This window comes from Pelobates fuscus, chromosome 6, assembly GCF_036172605.1.
Source record: "Pelobates fuscus isolate aPelFus1 chromosome 6, aPelFus1.pri, whole genome shotgun sequence".
NCBI lineage: Eukaryota > Metazoa > Chordata > Amphibia > Anura > Pelobatidae > Pelobates > Pelobates fuscus.
Window position 1 is genome coordinate 23,824,734 of NC_086322.1, and position 26,678 is coordinate 23,851,411.

A 26,678-nucleotide genomic window follows, 5' to 3' on the forward strand; every position below is an offset into this window, starting at 1 on the left:
TAGGAAGGTACCAGGGGGTCAGTGTGAGAGTTCAGGAAGGTACCTGGCAGGTCAGTGTCACTCAGTGAGTGTTTAGGAAGGGGTAGCATTAGGGATAGTTTAGGAAGGGGTAGCAGTGAGTGTTTAGGAGGGGGTAGCATTACTCAATGAGTGTATAGGGATGTGCCAGGGGGTCAGTGTGAGTGTTCAGGAATGTACCTGGCAGGTCAGTGTCCCTCAGTGAGTGTTTAGGAAGGGATTGTGTTAGTACATTTTTAGGAAAATGAGGGGGGTTATTATAGCAGAGGGATCAGTGTTACTTACTGAGTGTGTGTAAATGTGCTTTATTTATTCCTATCCGTTTTTCATTTTTCAGGCCACATTAACCCTGCAGCTTTCATACTTCCCCCCACCTGGAGCTGTACCCATTAATCCACCTACCCCCATCAAGGAGCCCACTCCGTCTCTAAATGAGCTGGACACAGTCACTGGTAAGTAATCACTTCTTATCCATTTCTTCTCATCGAAGGAAGAATAACAGCAGCAGATATAAGGAATTCAGTCATTAAATCAGAATATACACCAGTGAACTCTTAACATGAAGTATTTTATTTTATTTAAAACAAAAAGAATCCATAACGCAAGATAATAAAAAAAGTAAGAGGACACGTGACGTGAAGGTGGGAGAGAAGAGAGGGAGACACACAGAGAGAAGAATGAGGACAGACATAGGACGTCAGCTGTGAATACCATCAGAAAATGGATGAAACATAGATGGGGGGGATCAGCTGTGCCTCACTGACAGGGTACAAATAGGGCTAAAACAATCTCCGAGGTTTGTCAATCATTTCTCTTAAATAGGGATTACGCCAGCATTTCAGTTCCAGGCTGCTTTGTGGGAGGATCAGTCTGGTGTGTGAATGGTACAGGTTCCCTCCGCAAGCCTCCTAATAGTCCAGCTTTTGGGGTCCTATCCTGCAGGACAGTGCGAGCGCTATTTTAGTCCATACTAAAGTACCTAAAATCAGAATTGTGTGACGAGATGTGACCTTTGGCCCCGATTTAATATTTCTGCATAAGCTTTTTAAATGACTTACTATTTTGTTAAATATTTTAATATTTTTTTTTTTTATATATTTATATTTTACTAATTTGAAACATATAATTATAAAAGTTTATCCAAAAATACGTCTTTGCAATTTTGTTTGTATTTTCTCAAACATCACACAATGAGACCTCGCCTAAACCTTAGAACGTGTTCTGCAAAGAGAAAGCTACTCGCGACAACTTTCCAGGAACTTTTACTTTAATGCGGCCGTGTCCAGCTCCTGGGAATAGTCCTACTGATGTTGAACATTCTCAAAGCTGCTCGTGAATGATCCCATGTAACTTCTGTTGCCAGTGTTGTCGCAAAAATGTGTGTGGACATGTCATGAACATCTACTGCTCACCACGTATGGCTGATTATCAGAGCCGGTGGGAGTGCTATTACCAGCTGCTTTTGGATTCCTTCCTAACTTAAAACATAGAAAAAAAAATAGACCATACATTGTTGTATAAAATGTAACTTAAAGACTTCACATTGAGCTTTATTTTATGGGGTAAACCTGTAGGACCTAGATTATCTTCATTTTTTATGGAACCGTAGATATACATGTTATGAGATTTATTAATGGGGATTTATTAACCTTAGAGGAATAGAAGGCTGGTTTGATCTTGCTGTGAATTGAATCTGCTATTCCGAGACTCTGCAACTGGAGCACTGTCTACTGAGCTATCTCTCTTTTTATCTAGAAAGTAATAGTTTCAGCCTAAATCTTGTTTTGAGGCTATCTCTTGTATCTGTCTGTAAAGGTCTTTGAGACCATTCCGAGCTCCACCTAGAGGACAATAGTGGTATTACATGTCACTGTTATTAAAATCCGGAATAGCTTCACAATAAGATTCCTATCCACAGTTTGAATGATCTTTGCCACAGTTGACAGTTCTGTAAGATCAATGCCAGATATTAAGTAGCAACGTAATCAATTGGCTAGTGGGCAATTTCTAACTGATCAGGAATGGCAGAAATACAGTTTTCTCTTTTTCTGTTTTTACTGTGAATTCAGCACATTTTTCTTACGATATAAATAATAACATCTGTCAAGATTATTCCCTGTTAACTGTCAGGAATTAAATGTGAATTATTTGCTGAATTCGTACAAGTATAGCCCTGTGAACAGTAATCACAATCAATTTCTGAATAAGGAAAGTAACATTTATTCAGAATAAGATAACCCGATATAGAAACAAAGATCAAACTGAATTTCTCTAAACGTGAACATAAAGTAAACAAATAAGACATTAATTATGCAAAACATAATATATGTAATTGGACAATAATTATAAAAGTTGGACAGTTAATAGGTTTACAGGTTGTATAGCTCAGACAGCCGTATAAACACAGCAATACAGCTTAGTTATGAGTTATGCAAGATCTAGTAAAATGATAAAAATTTACTATCAAAGCTTTTTTCCCTATGTCATTTAACTAATTGTGGAGTGACCCAGAAATGCCACTGGTTTTAGGGATGTCGAGGCTCATACTTGTTCAGGTTTAATTCTGTAAGCACCTGAGATAATCAACAAAAGAGAGCTTTTCAAAATCATTTCATAATGTAACAATGTCTAAAAGATCTGCCCCGTCACAGCTAAAAAAAAGTCTATTCAATAGGTAAACACAACTCACAAGTCATTGATGACAATGTATTTTTGGAAAAACTCAAGAAGAGATGACGATTACAATCTTACAATCTAGGAAGTGGTATATACACACACACACAGTAGGAACAAAGAAAGCTAGGTGTAAAGTCAGTATCTATATGTATCTGTACACACTACGTGTGTTTGGGTTTAAATGTTAGTAGCCGTAGAGTAGGATTTAGACCAGACGGTAGGAAGATGAGAGAGTAAACGAATGCAGAAAATGTAGTTAATATTTTTTCATTCTTTATTTACTTTTTGTAACTGTCAGGTAATTGGTCAGAATCGACAGGGAAGGACAATCTTTAAGTTGAGGGCATCCCCAGTGAAGACCTATGAGCAGATTAGGAGATGGGAATGACGCCATAGGACTTTTGATAGTCATCAGCGATTTGGGGGGATCAAGTGGGGAAGTACTTTTTACTCAGAGATGATGTATACATCGAAATACTGAGATTAAATCTGGTGATAGGTAATATTAAATATACAAAATAGTTTGGAAATGTATATAAGGTCTGACAGGGAGATGAGAAGTTAGAAAAATGATAATTAAGTAATACACACCTGGCAAGGTCATAAGCCAGAACATTGAGGTGAATTAGTAGATTTAGCATTGTTAGCAGTTAATTCATTGGTCCCTTTTGGTCGGTGAGATTTTAGTTGAGGACAAGGGCAGAAACAAGTTTTGAACAAGGTTTAGTACTGAGAAACAAGAAAGCAATTCTACCAGGTATATTCCAACAATTTATAGAGCTTGGAGCCAAAACACAGTAATGGCAGTCCCATACCCCCTCCCCCCCAAAAAAAAACAAAAAACATGTTAATTGAGATATTGTGTCCATTTATAACGTAATTTGTATAACTGTTAATCCTGGCTATACCTGAGAATGTTTGTGACAGAGATACATATACTGTCACAGCTCAGTGCTGGCTCTTTGAAATGAATTCTGTAGGAATTAGATCGTTACGTACACATTACTTGTTATAACCTGCCTATTCCTTACCTACTCTACCTCTAGATCCTTAACCACCTTATCTGATACCCACATTATGATTTAGCTTACTGATAACATAAAATGTTTCCAGGCAATGTCACGCAAGTGCCCTCATGGTGTGCAAGGAAAGTGCCCACATACGCAGTTGGTGATCCTTATTTAATGTTTTTCAGATACGGCTGGTGAGGAAGACACTGAAGACCAGATTGTCACTGGAGATGAGGGAGATACAATATCGCAAGTTGCTGGCGGATCAGAACAGCCAAGTCTTCCCAAAAAACCTCCCCATCTACCTGTTCAAGGTCTGAAAAGGAAGAAAAGTTCTGCAAAGAAGATATTATCGAATAAGCCACAAGACTTTCAAGTGAGGAAAACACTTTTATTTACTTTATTTTATTAACTCGTTTACATGGTTGTCGCTATAATTTAGAGACAAGTTGATAACCCCTACAATAACAGTCACTGTTGTTAGTGTTTACTGGAACCTTCCAATCCTTACTGTTTTTTTTTTTTGTTTTTTTTTCATAAAGATAAAATGTTTATGAAATCCTTACGATGACTGCACTGGGAATTGCACAATTGAACACAATCTAAAGATCATTAGAAATAGTTAGGCCTGCTTTGTCTTATTGGCTGAGCAGGTGGTTGCCAAAAGCTGACAAGTCAGAGCCTTTGCTGTTGACGTTTGTTAATTTAGAAAAAATGGAATTGGGAGCACTGCCGGAACATTCATTTCTTTTTTTTTTTTTTTAATTCTTTATTTTTCTGTGCATCAAAGCATTAACATGAGCACTTGCAATGCCACGACAGCATGGTCAAGTTAGACAATAACATACATAACGTTACAAAGTATGGCATGTATAAACTTTGCACAATTTTAAAATGTTAGGTAGAGATAAATGTAGGTTAAACATAAACATGTCTAGATTAGCGATTAGAAAAGAGATACGTTGCTATACAAACTCAGACATGGTGAGAAATGATAAGGTAAGCATGCTTGTGTAGTCTTAAACTATGCTATCTTTCCATGCATGTAACCTGGGCGCTCATCGAGCTCTAGCGTACAAAGTATAAGACCGCTTAAAAATTCAACTCAATATGCCAACATTTGCTTTATTCTTTACGTAACCAGCTAGACCCAGAGGAAGTTTTAGTGACAAGACTGGGCTGCTCATGCTTGCGGCAATATCCACTATAGCTAAGCCTGTCAGTGCGTAAAATAGATGATTAGGTAGGTAAGCGAATAGGCAAGCATTACTGAGTGGTTGGTGCAGTTAACACAAGGTTAAGTTAGCCTCTGGGCTAGTGTTTCAGCAATGTGCCTGTTGGGAGTTGGCTTTTGTTTAACTAAGGTAAAGGTGAAGTATTCTCACATAGGGGCTTTTCTAGTCATCCTATTAGACAGACAAGAGCATATCAGAATAACTAAACTGTTACATGAATTTTACATTTGCGGCATGCAATGTGGTAAGCCAAGTCGATAAAGCTAGCACACATTTCTTAATACTGTTTTATCAAAGCGCCTATCTAGACAGCTATGGGTAGGTATCAAGCTAGTATGCATATTGGGCAAAGTTGGAGCTTGCATTGCGTTTTATTCTGAGGCTCTGTACAGAGAGAGATAACCTATGCATCTAGTTTGTGCAATCAAAACTGGAGGCATCCAGGGGTAGTAAGGCAGTTCTTTCGCACCAAGCCGAGTAAGGCTGATGGATGCCCCCGGTGCACCCTTATTATAGTCCACAGTCACCCTATACCTTGCATCGGTAGGGCACATTCTCTGCCCACACTGGGGCATGCCAAGCTTTGGGGTCCAGATGATAGGCAGTGCAGTTTGACGCCCAGCGTTTGGTCGTTCTGCAGCTTGTCGGGTTTGGGCTTGTTCCACGGCGGATCCCGCCTCCATGCCGCCGCTAGTGGGTCTTTGCCGGGTCGGCGTGAGGGTGAGCGTAGTTTTCCGCGGTGGCCCACGGCTCGGGTATGCGCTTGGTTACGTCGAGTTGTCCGCCCGGGGGTTAGTTTGCTGCTCCGGTTGGATGTATGAGCCCGCTGTTTAACGCGCGGGGTTGGTCGGTGTCTCAAGCCCTCCGGGTGCTGAGGTCGGCTCGCGGCGGCCATTTTGTGGGTTCCACGTGGGTGCGGTAATAAGCGGGTGCTGTGTTTTAGTGTGGCACTCCGCTGCATGCGCCGCTCCAGCTCGTCCCAGAATGCCTGGAAAATTGCGTCCAGCCTTGCGGCGTAGATAGTGTGATCTGGGCTTGGGTTCCCTGTGCTCGCCCTAGGTTTTGTGGGTGCTACTGCGGCAGCAGTTTCAGGGGCACCTCGGGTCCGTTTGGTTACATGCTGAATTGTGGGGATAGTCGTCCCTGGCGAGGACCGGGATAACCCCCACCGGTCCAAGGGGGGGGGGGCAGCAGGGCTATAGTGGGCTCTCGGATATGAGCGTGTCCCATGTCAGGGGATCGGCCGCCTCCCCCAGACTTTAGGCTCCGCTCCGTGGTAGGCCGCATGGCTGGCTGCAGTAGTCGCTTGTTGTATCGGGTCAGGAGAGGTATCCCCCTGATCTCCGCTTGATTCTGTTTCAGCTTTCGGGCCTCCCGGGCTGCTGGTGCCAGTGTATCGTTCTGTAGTAGCGTGTTTGCATCCGCCAGATCAGGAGCCCTCAGAAAACTCAACCGGCCATCTTGGCTGTCAGGCCCCGCCCCCCAATCCTTACTGTTAATGTTTAACAACGAGTAATTACCAGCTCTGGAAAGTTTTGGAGTTTTCCAGATGTTGTGAAATACAGCTGCCATAACGTTCTTGCAGTCACAGTGTTGCAGTCACAGTGTTGTCAAAGGGGATTTTAAAACTATATGATCAGGAATACATTTTTTTTTATTCCTGACACTATAGTGTCCCTTTAAGCAGACAAAGATGTTGGTTTGATGGCTTTTTTTTATATTATGTGAAAGAAAAGTTATTTTACAGTTTAGTTTTTCTTAAATTAGTTTATTACTAAATAAGAGCCTATGGAACGTTTAGCAGGTTACGTTTATCACATTACTGTACACTGAGGAATATTCAATTATTAAATTTATCATTTTATCAGAATAAATTATCATATTACTGTAAATGTAATGACTACATTATAATACTATGACTTACGAGACTGCAAACAGTAATTATCGCTGTTAAAATATTAGCCCCATCACTAGATACACGTCATCCCTTCCTGTTTCCAACACAGATTCGTGTCCGCGTAATCGAAGGACGGCAGATTCCAGGTGTAAACATTAAACCAGTAGTTAAGGTGACAGTCGCTGGCCAGACCAAGAGGACACGGATACGTAAAGGGAATAATCCGTTTTTTGACGAGGTGAGTTCAGAAATATTCCATGACTTGTTTATGAGATCAGATAAGATGTTTGAAATTAAAAACACTGATGTTTGGAAAGAAAATCTATATACGTATGGATATGAATGAATGTGTTTTACTATAGTTATGGTATTTTTTGCAAGGGGCAAGCCTCATTTACAGTTTGGTCCGGAAATATGTGGACACTGACACATGTTTTGTTATTTCGGCTGTTTACCAAAATAAATGCAAGTTACAGTTAAATAATGAATGTGGAGTCTCTCAGCTTTAATTTGAGGGTATTGACATCCATATTGGAGGAAGGGTTAAGACCTTAAAACTCTTTAATATGTAGCCCCCTCTTTTTCATGGAACCAAAATTAATTGGACAATTGACTGAAAAGCACTTTCATGGACAGGTGTGGGTTATTCCTTTGTTATTTCTTCATCAATTAAGCAGGTAAAAGGTCTGGAGTTGATTTCAGGTGTGGAATTTACATTTGGAAGCAGTTGCTGTGAACCCACAACATGCGGTCATAAGAGCTCTCAATGCAAGTGAAACAGGCCAACATTAGGCTGCCGAAAAATCATCGGAGAGATAGCAGGAACATTGAGAGTGGCTAAATCAACAGTTTGGTACATTCGGAAAAAAAACCCCAAAAACGCACTGGTGAGCTCTACAACACAAAAAGGCCTGGCCATCCACAGAAAACAGCAGTTCCTTTTAATGATAAAGAAAAACCCCTTTACAACATCCAACCAATTGAAGACCACTCTCCAGGAGGTAGGCATATCATTATTTAAGTCTACCATAAAGAGAAGATTTCACAAGAACAAATAGAGGTTTCACCACAAGATGCAAACCATTCATAAGCCTCAAGAATAAAAAAGGTTAGATTAGACTTTGCCAAAAAAAACATCTAAAAAAGCCAGCCAGTTCTGGGACAGCATTCTTTGGACAGACTAAACTAAGATCAACCTGGACCAGAATGATGGTAAGAAAAAAGTATGAAGAAGGCTTGGAATGGCACACGGTGGTGACAGAGTGATGGCAATGACATGCATGGTTTCCAATGACACTGCATCACTAGTGTTTTTTGAGGATGTGGCAGAAGCAGCCAGATATTTTCTGAAGTGTATGAGGAGGTATTGCCTGCTCAGATTCATTCAAATTCAGTGAAGTTGATTGGGTGGTGCTTCACTTTACAGATGGACAATGACCCAAAACATACTGTGAAAGCAACCCAGGGGTTTTTAAGAAGTGGAATAATCTACAGTGGCCGAATCAATCATCTGATCTCAACCCGATCGAACATGCATTTCACATGCTGAAGACAAGACCTGCGAGCAAACAACAACTGAAGACAGCTACAACGTCTCCAAGGCCTAGTAAAGCATCACAAAGGAGGAAACCCAACGTTTGGTGATGGCCATGCGTTCCAGACTACAAACAGTCATTGCCTACAAAAGATTCTTGACAAAGCCTTCAAAATATACATTTTATTTAGGATTGTTTTATCTTATTCAATAACATTTGAGTTCCTGAAATAAGAGGACTGTGTATGAAAAAGGTTGCAATTCCTAAACGTTTCATACAATATTTTTGTTCATCCCCTTGAATTAAAACTGAAAGTCTGCACTTCAATTACCGTATATACTCGAGTATAAGCCGACCCGAATATAAGCCGAGGCCCCTGTGGTGTATTACCAAACTCTATAAATTATTATGTACGCATACACATATAAACTCTGGTCCGTCTACTTTAACAAATATTTATTCAGAGACAAAACAACAACAACATACAAATAATGACACACAATCTAACTTACTCAACAACAACAACAACAACAGCAACAACAACCTAACTAACAATAACAACTAAATCTTATAAAATCACCAGATCCCACTCACAGTTCACCATGATAAAAATTAGGCCATGTCTGCTTAAGGGTCTGCTCAGTAACACAGCCAAGAAGGAACAGGAAGGAATGGGGATAGGGGGAAGTGGTTAGCTCTTTCCTGACTTGTAAAGGTATTGAATTACCCAATTACCATATCAAAGGGTAAAGCTTATCCCACTGTAAGAAAGGCATGCATGAGCTTGGTCACATGACTCCTGGTCACTGTAGCGAAAGCCACTTCGCCACTGTGGTTTGGAGGGGGCTGCTTGCCCGCCTCTTACCCTGTGACTACGGTCCCTGGGCGATTTGGCCCTTTATGCACGGTATTTGGGCATACTGTGGGTTATTGGGCTGCCCCAGGATTATGGGCCCTCTCATCAGCCCATACGAAACTTAAACCCCATGGCGTTTGAACTGTGTTTGTGGCATCTAAACGCTGTTTGGATATGTTGAGCGCTCAGATCCAAGCCATCTGGGGATGGGTTGAATGTGGGGGTTCTGTTTAGTATAACAGGAGTTATGTATTTTTATGATTTTGGTGGTTGCTGGTAACATGTGCTTAATGGAGGCTGTGTTTGTCCCTGGATATAATTAAATCAGCTTCTCCATTGTCTCCAGGATAGAGGATTCTGGGGAACTAGTTTGAGCTTCTAAAAACCATGCTTCCAGAAGGTCAAATGCACATTTGTACTAACTTTTGAACCCCTGGTCCAATTCGTATGATTTTTGAGTATGTTGTTCCCCCGAATGGATTGATTGTGTATATGTATTTTTATGCGAATGTGATGTATATTTTGGGAGTTATGAATGTTGTGTAAAAACTGTATTTTCCCTACCTAGGATAATTGTATTTTCCTGTGTGTACAGATAATTAGTTTACAGGTAGAGGGGAGGGCTATGTGTGGGATGTAACTATTGTGTGATTGGTTAATGTACGTTACTGTGTGTGTCCCTCCCCTTCATGGGAGCACCTAATAAAAAGGGCTGCAAGCTAGCAGCCAGAGAGTTCTATTTTTACCCTCAACTTGAGTCCTGTCTCTTATTGGGGGAATCTGCTACAAGGGATTGCTATGCTAGGCATATTCCCTTGCTATAATCACTGAGCTCTTGTAAGAGCTTGTTCCTGCTTCATCTGAAGGGAGATAGCTGCAGCCTGCGGTGCTTATGGTGTCTGGTGGAGTGCTTGGAGTCCTCTGGAAGCGCTAGGAGCATCTTTCAACGGAGGTACCCAGTCGGGGTGCCAGTTGATCCGTTACATTGGTGGCAAGCGGTGGGATGGCGTCCTAGTGCGAGGAGAAGCAGCTCAGAGACACCGGTAACGTGTGGAGTTGTGCAGCGTCCCTATCTTCAGCAACATAATGGAACCAGCAGTGGCTACAGCAAGCATGGCGTATAGCTACTCCATACTAGAGTTTGGCACGATGGTAGGGTTGCGCCTGAAGTTTTACGGACCCAATCCAGAGGAGAAATACGTGCGGTTCGTGTGGGACATGGTGACCCGGAACCTACAACACAGGGCGTTGAGGGAAGGCCAGTGGGCACGTTGGGAGAAACTCCAGCCACTGGTAGAGTGGGACGAGGAAGAAACCGAGGTGGCCGGTGGAGATGGGACCGAGGTCTCTCTACCGGCCCTACAGGGATGCTGGGCACCCGGCCCAGATCCCCAGCGGCAGTATGTTTTACAGGGAGGGGAGACAGTCGGTCTCACTCCCCAGCGGCAGAATGTGTTATTGGAGGAAGAGACAACCGGTCTCCCTCCCCAACAGCAACCAGAGGTACCCGAGGTAGAGGACCTCATAGACTGGTCCTGGGAGGACCCCCTGCAGGCAGGTGGAGATGGGACCGAGATCTCTCCACCGGCCCTACAGGGATGCTGGGCAACCGGCCCAGATCCCCAACTAGAGCTGGAGTTACAGAAAGTGGAGAGCATCGACCTCCCCCCCCAGCAGCAGCCGGAGTACCAGGGGGAGGTAAGTGATATTTCTCCTCCCCAGTCAACTCCTTTGTTCCCTGACCCCCCAGCAGAAGAGCTGGCAACTGGGCAGAGCGCCGCTGGCCTCTGTCCTCCCTTGTTCCCTTCCCCTGAGCCTGACTTTCTACAGGCTGCCTCAGCGGAAGAGCTGGCAACTGGGCAGAGCGCCGCTGGCCTCTGTCCTTCCTTTTTTCCTTACCCTGAGACTACCCCAGCTCTGACCCCGGAGCAGAGCACATCGGGCATCTGGCCCCCAAGTACTCACAGCCATTTGCCCAGCAAGGCCGAGGGTGCCACAGTTTCACCCCACAACTTGGGACCTACAGGGCAGTATGACTTATTGTTGGGGGGCTATTCTGTGAATTCTTTATTGTGGGGGGGCTACACTGCTAAATTTGTTTTGTGGGTGGGCTACTCTGCTAATTTTGTTTTATGGGTGGGCTGCCCGACTAATCTAGGTACTGACCGGCAGAAGGTCAGGTACCTGGTTAGTCTACCCCCGAATGGGAAGATATGTAGCGAAAGCCACTTCGCCACTGTGGTTTGGAGGGGGCTGCTTGCCCGCCTCTTACCCTGTGACTACGGTCCCTGGGCGATTTGGCCCTTTATGCACGGTATTTGGGCATACTGTGGGTTATTGGGCTGCCCCAGGATTATGGGCCCTCTCATCAGCCCATACGAAACTTAAACCCCATGGCGTTTGAACTGTGTTTGTGGCATCTAAACGCTGTTTGGATATGTTGAGCGCTCAGATCCAAGCCATCTGGGGATGGGTTGAATGTGGGGGTTCTGTTTAGTATAACAGGAGTTATGTATTTTTATGTCTTTTGGTGGTTGCTGGTAACATGTGCTTAATGGAGGCTGTGTTTGTCCCTGGATATAATTAAATCAGCTTCTCCATTGTCTCCAGGATAGAGGATTCTGGGGAACTAGTTTGAGCTTCTAAAAACCATGCTTCCAGAAGGTCAAATGCACATTTGTACTAACTTTTGAACCCCTGGTCCAATTCGTATGATTTTTGAGTATGTTGTTCCCCCGAATGGATTGATTGTGTATATGTATTTTTATGCGAATGTGATGTATATTTTGGGAGTTATGAATGTTGTGTAAAAACTGTATTTTCCCTACCTAGGATAATTGTATTTTCCTGTGTGTACAGATAATTAGTTTACAGGTAGAGGGGAGGGCTATGTGTGGGATGTAACTATTGTGTGATTGGTTAATGTACGTTACTGTGTGTGTCCCTCCCCTTCATGGGAGCACCTAATAAAAAGGGCTGCAAGCTAGCAGCCAGAGAGTTCTATTTTTACCCTCAACTTGAGTCCTGTCTCTTATTGGGGGAATCTGCTACAAGGGATTGCTATGCTAGGCATATTCCCTTGCTATAATCACTGAGCTCTTGTAAGAGCTTGTTCCTGCTTCATCTGAAGGGAGATAGCTGCAGCCTGCGGTGCTTATGGTGTCTGGTGGAGTGCTTGGAGTCCTCTGGAAGCGCTAGGAGCATCTTTCAACGGAGGTACCCAGTCGGGGTGCCAGTTGATCCGTTACAGTCACCATATTAGTTTGATGACAGAATGTCACCACAGTCCCTACTGGGAAAACTTATTGACTCGAGTATGTGACTAGGGTGGAAAATGCAGCAGCTACTGGTAAATTTCTAAATAAAATTAGATCCTAAAAAAATTATATTAATTGAATATTTATTTACAGTGTGTGTATATAATGAATGCAGTGTGTGTGTATGAGTGCAGTGTGTGTGTATGAATGCAATGTGTGTATGAATGCAGTGTGTGTATGAGTGCAGTGTGTGTATGAATGCAGTGTGTGTGTATGAGTGCAGTGTGTATATGAGTGCAGTGTGTGTGTGTATGAATGCAGTGTGTGTATGAATGCAGAGTGTGTGTATGAGTGCAGTGTGTATGAGTGAAGTGTGTGTGTGTGTATGAGTGCAGTGTGTGTGTATGAGTGCAGTGTGTGTGTATGAGTGCAGTGTGTGTGTGTGAGTGCAGTGTGTGTATATGAGTGCAGTGTGTGTGTATGAGTGCAGTGTGTGTGTGTATGAGTGCAGTGTGTGTGTGTATGAGTGCAGTGTGTGTGTGTGTGTGTTGCAGAGCCTTGGTGGGGGGTGGGCATTTTTGTTTATTTATTATTTTAATACTTTTTTTATTATTATTTTTTATTTTATAAATATTATTATTTATATATTTTTATTTTATTTTTGTCCCCCCTCCCTGCTTGATACATAGCAGGGAGGGGGGCTCTCACTCCCTGGTGGTCTAGTGGCATTGGCAGTTCAGTGTAGCTCCTGTCAGCCCCCTCCTCCTCCGTGCCGGTCCGTGCAGCTCCTCTGTCAGCTCCCAGTGTAAGTCTTGCAAGAGCCGCACTATGACCCCGCGGCTCTTGCGAGATTTACACTGAGAGCTGACAGAGGTGCTGAACGGACCGGCGCAGAGGAGGAGAGAGCTGACAGGAGCTGCAGGAGAGGTAAGTAAACACTCTGCAGCCACCACAGCCCCATTGTCTGTATTATGGCAATGTAAATTGCCATAATACAGACACTGACTCGAGTATAAGTCGAGTTGGGGTTTTTCAGCACAAAAAATGTGCCGAAAAACTCGACTTATACTCGAGTATATACGGTACATCTCAGTTGTTTAATTTCAAGTCCATTGTGGTGGCATACAAAGCCAACATTATGAAAATCGTGTCAGTGTCCAAATTTTTCCAGACCTAACTGTATGTATGTATGTATTTATTTTGTACATCTGCCTGTTTGTCAGGTTTTATTTTGTCATTTTAGGAGGTAAAATGTATCATTACCCACATTATTTAATTTATGGTTAGAATATTGTGTATTTATTTTATTTTTCAGACTTTCTTCTTCAATTTCTTTGAGTCCCCGGCTGAGCTCTTCGATGAGCCGGTGTTCCTGACGGTGAGTATGGAAATCCAATCCTCGGGAATACTATGAATATCCATAAATCATTTTATTGATATAGAATAAAACTGCACATAATATTGTGAATTTGTGGATTGTGCCTGTGGCCGACACTAGCCCAGGATAATGAGCCACTTATAATACACTTGAAAGCTCTATAATTACTGCAAGGCTACGCATGTTTCATGTGTGTTTAATGACTTTCATTAAAATAAAAGGAAAAAAAGGAATAGTATGGGGTCCATTCACTAATAAATTGTGGTAACTTCACAACCGATGATCAAAATTTTGGCTAAATTGGAATGCGAGTTAAATTTCCACAACAGAAATTTGTTCTAACTTGGCTAAACCTATTTGAGCTAAAATTCTATTTTGCCCGATACGTGTAATAACAATAATTATGATATGTAGGTAGAGCGAGTAGTTTTACTTTCTTCATTTTTATTCGGCGTTGACCCAGTGTCAGAAACATAAAGCTTTAAATGATCCAAATCCTCCTTGTGATCCACTGCTCTCCCCCCCAGTGCTGCTTTAATGGATTTTATTTTACTACCCTCAGGTCTTTGATTCGCGCTCTCTTCGAACAGACTCCAGTTTTGGTGAATTCCGGGTTAGTATTTCTAATAATAAGAAACATTACAGTTGTATGTGATGCTGGACACGCTTTACTGTACTACTTGTGTATCCTCGTAACACACCTACAACTCCCATCACTCATTCCAGCCTGTAAGATTCCTAAAATATTGAAGGGGTAGATACATGTATATGAGAGATGAGACCTGCAGCGAGACAGCCCTTTTCAATAGAGTTATTAAACACACAGAGCCAGAGACTGTAATATAACATCATGGGAGAGCTAATGGCTGGGGTTAAGGGCTGTCTGCTACAGATCCAGTGCACGCAGACTGTGATGGAGTAATTACAGTATGTTGTTTGTTGTTTGGGGGAATGTTGTCTTGGATTTTAATAACACAGTTCCTATAATATGGCTGCTCTGTTCTCTCTCTTTAGATGGATGTAGGAATGATTTACGGAGCACCAAGTAAGTACCAATCAGGAAACACTCGAATTGGTCGTTTAATGTCTCGGCGCCCATCTGAAGGTTATGTTAGTAAGGATTCTGTTACAGAGGATTTCTGTCGGCAGCGCATAGTAGATGGTTTGTGACGGCAAAATCACTGAAAAAAAGTTACAGATACCTTCAAGAAATGAAGGAGACTGTAATGGCCATATGAGGCCACCATGTTTAGGACCCTGGAATATGTATTCACATTGGACCACACATGGAATATACATTATAACTGCTCTGAGGATGCCTAAATCTCTATATTTAAAAAAATATGTAACTGTGAGGTGTGAGAAATAAAATGAAATATAGAAACCCACCCATGCTGCACGTGGGAACCTCCATCTTAGTTACCAGTCATTTTAATAAACTCTACCCTTTACGCCTGGCAGTCAGCACAGAGAGATCACACAGAGGAAAATAAACAATGTTTCTATGTCTCCTCTTCATTTCCAATGTTTACCCTGGCCTTGCCTTATCTGAACTGAATTATTATAAGATTTGCCATATCTTAATATATATTGAAAAGAAAACTGAGGTTAATGCAAGGTCATAGATTGTAAGCTCCTGTGAACAAGCCTTGTTCACCTATTACCTCTGTTAATATTCTGTATGTCAACTACTTGTTGTCATTTATCCCGGTTCTATGATTGTACAGCACTGTGGAATATGTTGGCACTGTATGAAAAATAATGATCATTTAGGTAATTTCAATGTTTTGGCCAACGGTGTAAATCCCAGAGAAGTGGCAATTCCACTATAATCATTTCTTAAATTCGACTAGATTTGTCAGCATCCAAACTGATATTTAAAAATAAAATGTTCCCTTGGAGAAATATGCAGACATTGTTTAGTTTGTCAGTCACCATCGCTCTCAGAGTATCTTTTCTCTGCCACCATTGGTTTATCTGGGAGAATATATCTTCACTAAAATCCCCAGTGGCCACAAACTATGTCTAACTCATATGTCCATCTCCTTTGATTATTTCTCACGCTCTGTACTGATGCTTTCGCTTGGCTGCATATGAGATGAGATAGATGAATAGTTATCCCAGGAGTATCATTGTGTAGTCTAGATGTTTAAATGTTTAAACTCCATTGCCCAAATACAAACAAAATAAACACCACCGTTTAATAGATATACCGTAAATGAAAACATTCATGCATTTAATTATACATTTTACTATTAGAGTTATATCTAAAAGTAGTTTGCAAAAGATCTCTTGTTTGCTGCCTTTGCAGGCCCTCCTCTTTTAACCCCGCCCAGACATTCTATGGCTGTCCAATCACAGACTTCCCAATGCAGCTCAATGAGAAGTCTTTGCAAGGCAGGTGCTCTGGGTAATTGCTGCATCAGGTCCTCTCTGATCAGACATGTTTCATCCTGGTCTTAGCAGGCGATAGCGAAATTGTGTACAATGTATTAAACTGGGATTTTGTGCTATTCCAGATACATATCTATGTAACAATCGAGGTCAATTAATTCGATGTGAGCTGCTCATTTATACACTTTAAGTATGGAAGTAATCAGATTAGATTTTATACTTGCTTTTTAATGTGGTTTAATATGCTTGGTATGTGCGTTAGGATGTAAACTAATGCCATGTAGCTGTAACATGTATGTTTCCTATATGATATGAAGGGATTTAGCTGTAAATATCTTTACACTAAACACGAGGCGGGTGTTATTTTTGGGGCGTTAGCAGCAGCTGTTAAACAATAGTAACGGGGTTGGACACCAGTCGGAAAGCAGACTCCCATAGAGAATAACATGCGCTGCTACTCAGTGTGTGACATTAAATAGCAGCCGGTATCGTCTCCCTGGAGGTACTAGCTAACAGCAGCAACAGGCATTTTAGTGAGCCTGGCCCTTGACATGTAGCGACAACGTTGGGTACAAGTCCTTATCTACAGTGACTTCATCATATTCCACTCTTACATCATGTTCATGGAAACCATGGAAACCAATGAATTACTCTGGGTCTTTGATACTAAAGAAACTCATATTAGACATGCAGAGAAAGATTAGACTAGGCTTGCAAAAAACAAGACCAATACTAATCCTATTACCCTTGTTTGAATTAACTAAACAGGTATTAGACTAGGTGCCGTGGTTAAAAAACACAAACTGAACGAAATGCTGTAAAGAGCTGTGAGGCCTGACTGGACTCTGCTAGTATGGCGTCTTGGGTCTGATATAGCACTATTTACGTATAGCTCCAGGACACGATTTGAACGATTATAATTGTATAAAAGGTAGGACAATCAATTATATTCCAAGGCTACACAACAGCAGGGTGAATAAATGGAATCTCTGATACTAGGTATGACAGATATATGGGGTAAGTGAAATGCAGCATGTCCCAAATTATTACACTAACAAGTGGGCTGCTAGCAGTATAAGAGAAGAGCCCCAATTAGTATATCTTAACCCATCATGAATGTGCTAGGTAGCTGTTTAGAAGAACTGCAGATCCTGACAGCACTCTACTATGGTAATATAGAAAGCCGTGGGTTATGTAGCACTTAGTTAGATAAAGCAGCAGAAATCGAAAGATGATAAAAGTATGATAAATATAGGCAAAATCACCTTAACGCTGTGCTATTATGAATTCCAAGCGAGAGAAATCCCATCAAAGTGCTATCTATAAGGAGAGCAGACTGTCTAATCTGTCTAAGCTAAAAAAGCAGAGCGACTTCCATCAATCATTATAGCTGGAGTTAAATCTGAAAATATGTTGGTACAAATAGCTGATACTACGAGTAACGCCCGATACTAATCTGCTCGTTGCTTCAAGGGAACCCCTATTCTAACTGACTAGGCTGCATAACTCGGGAAAAATACTCCATTTAGCTGCACTTACCTCCTCCTGAGCTCCAGTGCAGATTTTACACAGAATTAACCCACTCTGTCAGTGTCCCATTCTGTTTCTTTTACATACTGGTGGGATGTTTTAGTATTACTCATTAATAAAAATGCTTTCAGTTGTCCTACAAATATTTAATAATTTTATTTTTATGTATTTATTTTGCTGTCTATGTACTGTATGCTGCATGTTAGTGGTATTTCAGTTTATTTACTAATATTTCAGACTCTGAATTAAATATTTTTTAAATGTAGCGCGATACCATATTATCTTTTGAAGGTTTTTCTACCCCCCCCCCCCCCCCCATTATATTTTTGTAAAGGATAACGGTAATGAAAAATGTTACTGGTGTAAATTTACATATTTTATACATGATGTTTTATTATTAAAAGAAAAGAACTTGGTAGTGAATAGGTTAATATCTGTGAAAATAAATTATGGAATATTGAAAAAACAAATGCTTTATGTAGATTTCTTAGAGATATGCACAGGCATAAACATTGTTCTGGTTTGTTTGAATCAGAATTTCCGTTGGCTTGAAGTGTTGAAATTATCAATTTGGAGCGTAGTGAAATATGGACGCAAAACAAAATTAGTTTGTCATTATTCCCATTATTCCAAAGGATTCGTTAATTAACTCTTTAGCAGATGGCTTCCTAATTCTACAGAACGGTACTTAAAATGTTGAACTATCTACTAGACAAAGCTGAAAGACCAAAATTAATAAAAGGGTTTTTATGATAATTTTGATAGTTCAGCTGTTTAGTAGATAACTCCCTAATTTTCTATCCTTACATGGGATTTCCATATTTAAGGATGCCACATTAGGGAGCTATCTGATAAAACGGTGCCCTAATTTGAAATCCTTAAACATGGCAGTCCCACATAGGCTAATCAATTAGGGAGCTATCTACTAAAAACAACATCTCCCTAAGTTGGTACTCCTAGGTGGGCTTGCCATATTTAAAGATACCAAATTAGGGAGCTGTCTACTAAACAGTAGGAAGAGCAAAATTAAGAGAAGCCCTTTTTCTAAATGCTGCTGTTTCAGTTGCTTAGTAGATAATTCCCTAATTCGCTATCCTGATGAAAATGAATGGATCTGAAATAGTTTGTTTTGATTTATTGCAAATTTGTTCATTTTCCATTAATTTCAGTTTGTGAAGAATTCGGACTCTTCTGAATTGCCAAATTCTGACGAATTCTGACTAAATTGGAAGAGGAACTAAACAAATTGCAGATTTCTAATGTCTCTGCCCCAACTAACCTGTTAGTAGCAGTCTTTAACTCTTTAAATGCCCAAAGATTTGGAAATCTAACGTGTAGGGTTAATTAGGATGGCAGAAGTCACATATAATGTTCTCTGCGTCAGAGTCCAAACCACATTTATATGTTGAGATGTTTAGTCTAAATACGTGGAATTAGACACTTCTGGTCTTTATCTTTTATTAATTCCTTATGTAAACCTGTATAGCACAAAGCTGGCTTTTATGTTAAATAACACTCAGTGGGTAAAATGTGATCAATTAGAGCGTTAGCGACACCTATCGTTACTGAGACGGAACTGCACGGAATGCTGATTTTCCATTCTGGTTATTATTGAACGTGGTATATTTGAGAACCAGGGCTTAAAGATTTTAATTTTGAAAAAATTTAATTATTTTTCAGAACACGCTTTTCTTAGAAAGTGGCTACTTCTCTCGGACCCTGAAGATTTCTCAGCCGGGGCTAAAGGTTACCTGAAGGTCAGCCTGTATGTCCTGGGTCCTGGTGACGACTGCCCTGTGAGTATCGTGTTTTATTACTATGGTTATAATCACGCTCAGGGCTAGAAAAGAAAACTGATCACGCCTTTTAATATCTCGTCTCTTTTATGAGATAGTGGTTATTATTTCTGATCTGGAATTTTACTGTCAGAATTATTTTTTTATTATGTAATCCTTAATGGAAATAATTCAAAAGGAAAAAATCAGTGGCTCTCGACCTTCAGGCACACCATGTGCACAGTATACAGGCATTTTACGATGATATGTTCTAATGGAATACTGACAAAATGGAGACTGTTGGTGTGCCGCATGGACTGGGTTGGGAACCACTGGTCTAGGGTCTACAACCCATCCTCAGGATATACGATCAGGGACCATACGGACCTCCATGCTTTTACAACATGCATTCTGACCTGATAAAGAACCAGGGAATGGATCTTAATGCAATCGGTAAATCTGGTCTCATTTCAGTAGATGATGCCATTCTGGACAATGTCAAACAAATCTTTGGCAAGGTAACAGAAACTAATAAATCTAGTCACTGCAGTACATCAGTACAGCCTCAGTAGACGTCCCCATGTACAAAGCTATGAGAGAGACTGGACATAGTGAAGACCTTTATGGTATCTGCTGGTGGCACTTGGAGACACCAGAACCTAGCTAGAGAGGATGTAGACTTATTGTTACATTCTCTACTGAAATGTTCCTTGAGCCAGGAATTGTATTACGTTGCTCAGGACTGACACAGTGAGTACTTTGAGTAAAGAGTAAACCTGACCCTTCCATCCTTATGACTAAGCCTACTGAAAATTGAAAGAGTTTAGCTGAATTATTTTGGGTCTTGCTGACATTGAGTCCACTGCAGGTTCCTATCCTAAAATCCAAGCACTGCTGCTAAGCCTAACTCTGCAGAGTACAACTTGGTGATACTATGTCCTGCCAACATTGAGTTATAATAAACTCATGTAGCCATGAGCTGCACCACCTTCCTAGTCTTATAAGTAGATATCTATGTTACGTCATCATCGAACAAGGTGATACATTTCCCTGACGTTCTCCTGGAGTTTAGCAATTTGAGAGCTTAGAGATTGGCACATAACTAGGGCATCACATAAAGAATATGGCTAAAATACGCAGCCTGGTTTCCAATGAATAACAACAACTGCTGGCTTCACGTTTGGCACTGTTAAATGATGGTTTGTCAGTTTAATATGAACTGTGTTGTCTATTTGTGCAGATGGAAAAGAAGGAGCTCTCAGAGGACAAGGAAGACATCGAGGGGAATTTACTGAGACCTACTGGGGTGTCCTTACGAGGAGCTCACCTGAGGCTGAAGATATTCAGAGCTGAGGATCTACCCCAGAGTATGTATTTTCAAGGAGATATGTGACAGTGTCCTGACTCAAATCTTTTATGGTAGAAGTATTTTAAGAATAAATTCATTTATTGAAACTATGTTACAAAATGTCTTATCTGAACCCATTTCCAAAGTATGGCCTCTGTCTAAATCAAACTAATTAGATAATTGTCTTAATGGGCATCTATCTTATAATGAAGAAGTAGATGGCAGCCTGGTTAATTCCTTGGGACCTGCTGGGCAGACAAGTCATTTTTAAAGATTTGATTATTTATCTCTGAGTCTAGTGAAATAGTAAGCCTAAATGGACATCCAGACTGGAGCTCACCCATTCTTTTTTTTTTTAGTTGATCTCTTTTATATAAAAGTCAAATTCCATGAAATATTATGAAAAACAAAATAAATTATAAAAAATAAAAAATATCCACTATTAAAGTTGACGTATTTTCTGTAAATGCCCAGGCTTTGCACCCTCTGCTGTGAGCTCTTAACAAAACATGAAGCGGGTCTTCACCCTGTCCCGATACTGACATATTTTCTATGGGAATTCTAAGCAAAAGCTATGCAGGGGTTTATGGGAGCTGTAGTAAAGCTGTCAACGTTCTACTGTGGAATACTGGTTAAGGAACAATGCACACATCAAAATACAATTAAAATTGTTATAAGGCTACTAAAAGAGAAACTATAGTGCTTTGTTTTCCTGGAACTATAGCTTCCTATAGTGCCCATCTCCCTTGCCCCCTTCCTTCCCCCCATAGTGTAGAAGGGGTTCCAGCAATGTCACTCGGCGTTGGTTCAGGCTCTGCCTCCGCTCCTCCCCCTATGTCAGCCAGCTGGGGGGACATAATGCGCATGCGTGGCCAGTGCCGCACTCGCATTAGGACTTCCCCCATAGGAAAATATTGTATAATTCCAAAAGTCTCCTAACCACCCGTAAGTCTCTCTAATAGAGAGCCACTAGAGGTAGAGTTAGCCCTCAAAGGTAATTATTGCAGTTTATCAAAAACTGCAATAATTACCATTACAGGGTTAAGGGACCCTTGACACTGTACCCAGACCACTTCAATGAGCTGAAGTGGTCTGGGTGCCTATAGTGTCCCTTTAAAATCACCTATCACTGCCAACAAATATGGGGATTCAGTTTGACCATCTGGCCACATTGTGTTAAGCCCACCACTACTTCACAGTACCCTAATATCTAATTCCAACGTGGGAGACAAATGAAATAGTGCTAGTGCTAAATGCTAAAGTGTATTTAAATAATCTGTTGTAAGAGCATTGCGAATATATATAATGCAAACTTAATGTGATAAAAAAACACAATAAAAAAATGCAGTGTCAAAATTAAACAATGAATATAATTATCCCTATCCTTAGTTAAAAAAATTGAAAAATGCATTAGTATATGACAGGATCCTTCAGCCATATACATGCATCTTGGGTCAGACTGTGTTTAAAGACTGGAAGTTAGTCTCTATTGTCTTGTCAGCTTGTGTGCAGTAAGTTAAGCAGGGAAGATCATAGAGCCTTTATTGTCAGATTTCAAGTTTCAGATACAGTATCTCACAAAAGTAAGTACACCCCTCACATTTTTGTAAATATTTTATTATATCTTTTCATGTGAAAACACTGAAGAAATGACACTTTGCTGCAATGTAAAGTAGTAAGTGTCCAGCCAGTATAACAGTGTAAATTAGCTGTCCCCTCAAAATAACTCAACACACTGCCATTAATGTCTAAATCGTTGGCAGCAAAGGTGAGTAAATCCCTAAGTGGAATTGTCTACATTGGGCCCAATTTGCCATATCCCCTCCTCTGTGTCATGTGACTCGTTAGTGTTACAAGGTCTCAGATGTGAATGGGGAGCCCGTGTGTTAAATTTGGGGTTATCGCTCTCACACTCTCTCACACTGGTCACTGGAAGTTCAACATGGCACCTCATGGCAAAGAACTCTCCGAGGATCTGAAAAAAAGAATTGTTGCTCTACCTAAAGATGGCCTAGGCTATAAGAAGATTGCCAAGACCCTGAAACTGAGCTGCAGAACGGTGGGCAAGACCAGGTGGGCAGGGGTGTACTCACTTTTGTGAGATACTGTATATGGCTGAAGGATCCTGTCATGTACTAAAGGTAGGGATGAGCTTTTCTAATTCTTTGCTTTTATTTCATTTAAAAAAAAAATATATATATTTCCTTTCAAAACTTAATGGAAGTACTATTATATTATAGTTTTGAGATGACAGTTTTCCCTTTATTAATTATACAGATTTAAAACATATAGAAAACTCTAGCTCTCTGTCTCATATTAGCAGCTAGATGATTGAGCATTTAATACTCTGGTTTCTTTAATGTATTGCTATTATTTTGTGTAGATTGTTTGTTTTTGTTGAGTGTTCCCAGAGAAGATCTAGGATCTCCCTGGATTTCCCTGACAATCAGTGGCTCTCGACCTTCAGGCACACCATCCGCACAGTATACAGGCATTTTACAATGATATGTTCTAATGGAATACTGACAAAATGGAGACTGTTGGTGTGCCACGTGGACTGGGTTGGGAACCACTGGTCTAGGGTCTACAACCCATCCTCAGGATATACGATCAGGGACCATACAGACCTCCATGCTTTTCCAACATGCATTCTGACCTGATAAAGAACCAGGGAATGGATCTTAATGCAATCGGTAAATCTGGTCTCATTTCAGTGGACGATGCCATTCTGGACAATGTCAAACAAATCTTTGGCTTTGACAGCAACAAGAAAAATTTAGTGGATCCGTTTGTTGAAGTCAGCTTTGCAGGCAAAATGGTGAGTACGTTTTACCACTCTGCACCTGTGGTCACACTGTATAAACTGAAATAATACTGCCTGGAGCCCAGGTCCACCTCTACCATATGCGGGACCCTGGGTGAGAAAATATGCCCATCCATTCATTAGCATGCATACACATATACAATCACAGATACACACTGATATACAATCATAGATGCACACTGATATACAATCACATATACACACTGATATACAATCACAGATACACACTGATATACAATCATAGATACACACTGATATACAATCACAGATACACACTGATATACAATCACAGATACAGACTGATATACAATCACAGATACACTTGACACTCATACACAGCCTCACACTGACACTCAATCATAGACACATACTGACACTCATAAACAGCCTCGCACTGACACTCAATCATACACACATACTGACACTCATACACAGCCTCACACTGACACTCAATCATAGACACATAATGACACTCATACACAGCCTCACACTGACACTCAATCATTCACACATACTGACACTCATACACAGCCTCACACTGACACTCAATCATTCACACATACTGACACTCATACACAGCCTCACACTGACACTCAATCAGAGACACATACTGACACTCATACACAGCCTCACACTGACACTCAATCATAGACACATACTGACACTCATACACAGCATCACACTGAGACTCAATCATAGACACATACTGACACTCATACACAGCATCACACTGAGACTCAATCATAGACACATACTGACACTCATACACAGCCTCACACTGACACTCAATCATAGACACATACTGACACTCATACACAGCATCACACTGAGACTCAATCATAGACACATACTGACACTCATACACAGCATCACACTGAGACTCAATCATAGACACATACTGACACTCATACACAGCCTCACACTGACACTCAATCATAGACACATACTGAAACTCATACACAGCCTCACACTGACACTCAGTCATAGACACATACTGACACTCATACACAGCATCACACTGAGACTCAATCAGAGACACATACTGACACTCATACACAGCCTCACACTGACACTCAATCATAGACACATACTGAAACTCATACACAGCCTCACACTGACACTCAGTCATAGACACATACTGACACTCATACACAGCATCACACTGAGACTCAATCAGAGACACATACTGACACTCATACACAGCCTCACACTGACACTCAATCATAGACACATACTGAAACTCATACACAGCCTCACACTGACACTCAGTCATAGACACATACTGACACTCATACACAGCATCACACTGAGACTCAATCATAGACACATACTGACACTCATACACAGCATCACACTGAGACTCAATCATAGACACATACTGACACTCATACACAGCCTCACACTGACACTCAATCATAGACACATACTGAAACTCATACACAGCCTCACACTGACACTCAGTCATAGACACATACTGACACTCATACACAGCATCACACTGAGACTCAATCAGAGACACATACTGACACTCATACACAGCCTCACACTGACACTCAGTCATAGACACATACTGACACTCATACACAGCATCACACTGAGACTCAATCAGAGACACATACTGACACTCATACACAGCCTCACACTGACACTCAATCAGAGACACATACTGACACTCATACACAGCCTCACACTGAGACTCAATCAGAGACACATACTGACACTCATACACAGCATCACACTGACACTCAATCAGAGACACATACTGACACTCATACACAGCCTCACACTGACACTCAATCAGAGACACATACTGACACTCATACACAGCCTCACACTGACACTTAATCAGAGACACATACTGACACTCATACACAGCCTCACACTGACACTCAGTCATAGACACATACTGACACTCATACACAGCATCACACTGAGACTCAATCAGAGACACATACTGACACTCATACACAGCCTCACACTGACACTCAGTCATAGACACATACTGACACTCATACACAGCATCACACTGACACTCAATCAGAGACACATACTGACACTCATACACAGCCTCACACTGAGACTCAATCATTCACACATACTGACACTCATACACAGCCTCACACTGAGACTCAATCAGAGACACATACTGACACTCATACACAGCCTCACACTGAGACTCAATCAGAGACACATACTGACACTCATACACAGCCTCACACTGAGACTCAATCATTCACACATACTGACACTCATACACAGCCTCACACTGACACTCAATCATTCACACATACTGACACTCATACACAGCCTCACACTGACACTCAATCAGAGACACATACTGACACTCATACACAGCCTCACACTGACACTCAATCATAGACACATACTGACACTCATACACAGCCTCACACTAACACTCAATCATAGACACATACTGAAACTCATACACAGCCTCACACTGACACTCAATCATAGACACATACTGACACTCATACACAGCCTCACACTGAGACTCAATCAGAGACACATACTGACACTCATACACAGCCTCACACTGAGACTCAATCATTCACACATACTGACACTCATACACAGCCTCACACTGACACTCAATCATTCACACATACTGACACTCATACACAGCCTCACACTGACACTCAATCAGAGACACATACTGACACTCATACACAGCCTCACACTGACACTCAATCATAGACACATACTGACACTCATACACAGCCTCACACTGACACTCAATCATAGACACATACTGACACTCATACACAGCCTCACACTGACACTCAATCAGAGACACATACTGACACTCATACACAGCCTCACACTGAGACTCAATCATTCACACATACTGACACTCATACACAGCCTCACACTGACACTCAATCATTCACACATACTGACACTCATACACAGCCTCACACTGACAC

The 26,678-nt window shown here is 41.2% G+C and overlaps 1 protein-coding gene across 9 annotated transcripts in view; it reads left to right on the top strand.

Annotated features, from left to right (window-relative positions):
* DYSF (dysferlin) overlaps positions 1 to 26,678 on the top strand; it is a 352,788-nt gene that overhangs the window by 106,604 nt on the left and 219,506 nt on the right. For all 9 annotated transcript variants that reach the window (XM_063457567.1, XM_063457574.1, XM_063457569.1 and 6 more), the window contains exons 5-13: positions 356 to 470; positions 3,890 to 4,080; positions 6,946 to 7,074; positions 13,800 to 13,862; positions 14,425 to 14,475; positions 14,877 to 14,907; positions 19,467 to 19,582; positions 20,802 to 20,928; positions 23,624 to 23,727. In XM_063457567.1, coding sequence (XP_063313637.1) covers positions 356 to 470; positions 3,890 to 4,080; positions 6,946 to 7,074; positions 13,800 to 13,862; positions 14,425 to 14,475; positions 14,877 to 14,907; positions 19,467 to 19,582; positions 20,802 to 20,928; positions 23,624 to 23,727 — 927 coding nt within the window. The remainder of the gene's footprint in view (positions 1 to 355; positions 471 to 3,889; positions 4,081 to 6,945; positions 7,075 to 13,799; positions 13,863 to 14,424; positions 14,476 to 14,876; positions 14,908 to 19,466; positions 19,583 to 20,801; positions 20,929 to 23,623; positions 23,728 to 26,678) is intronic.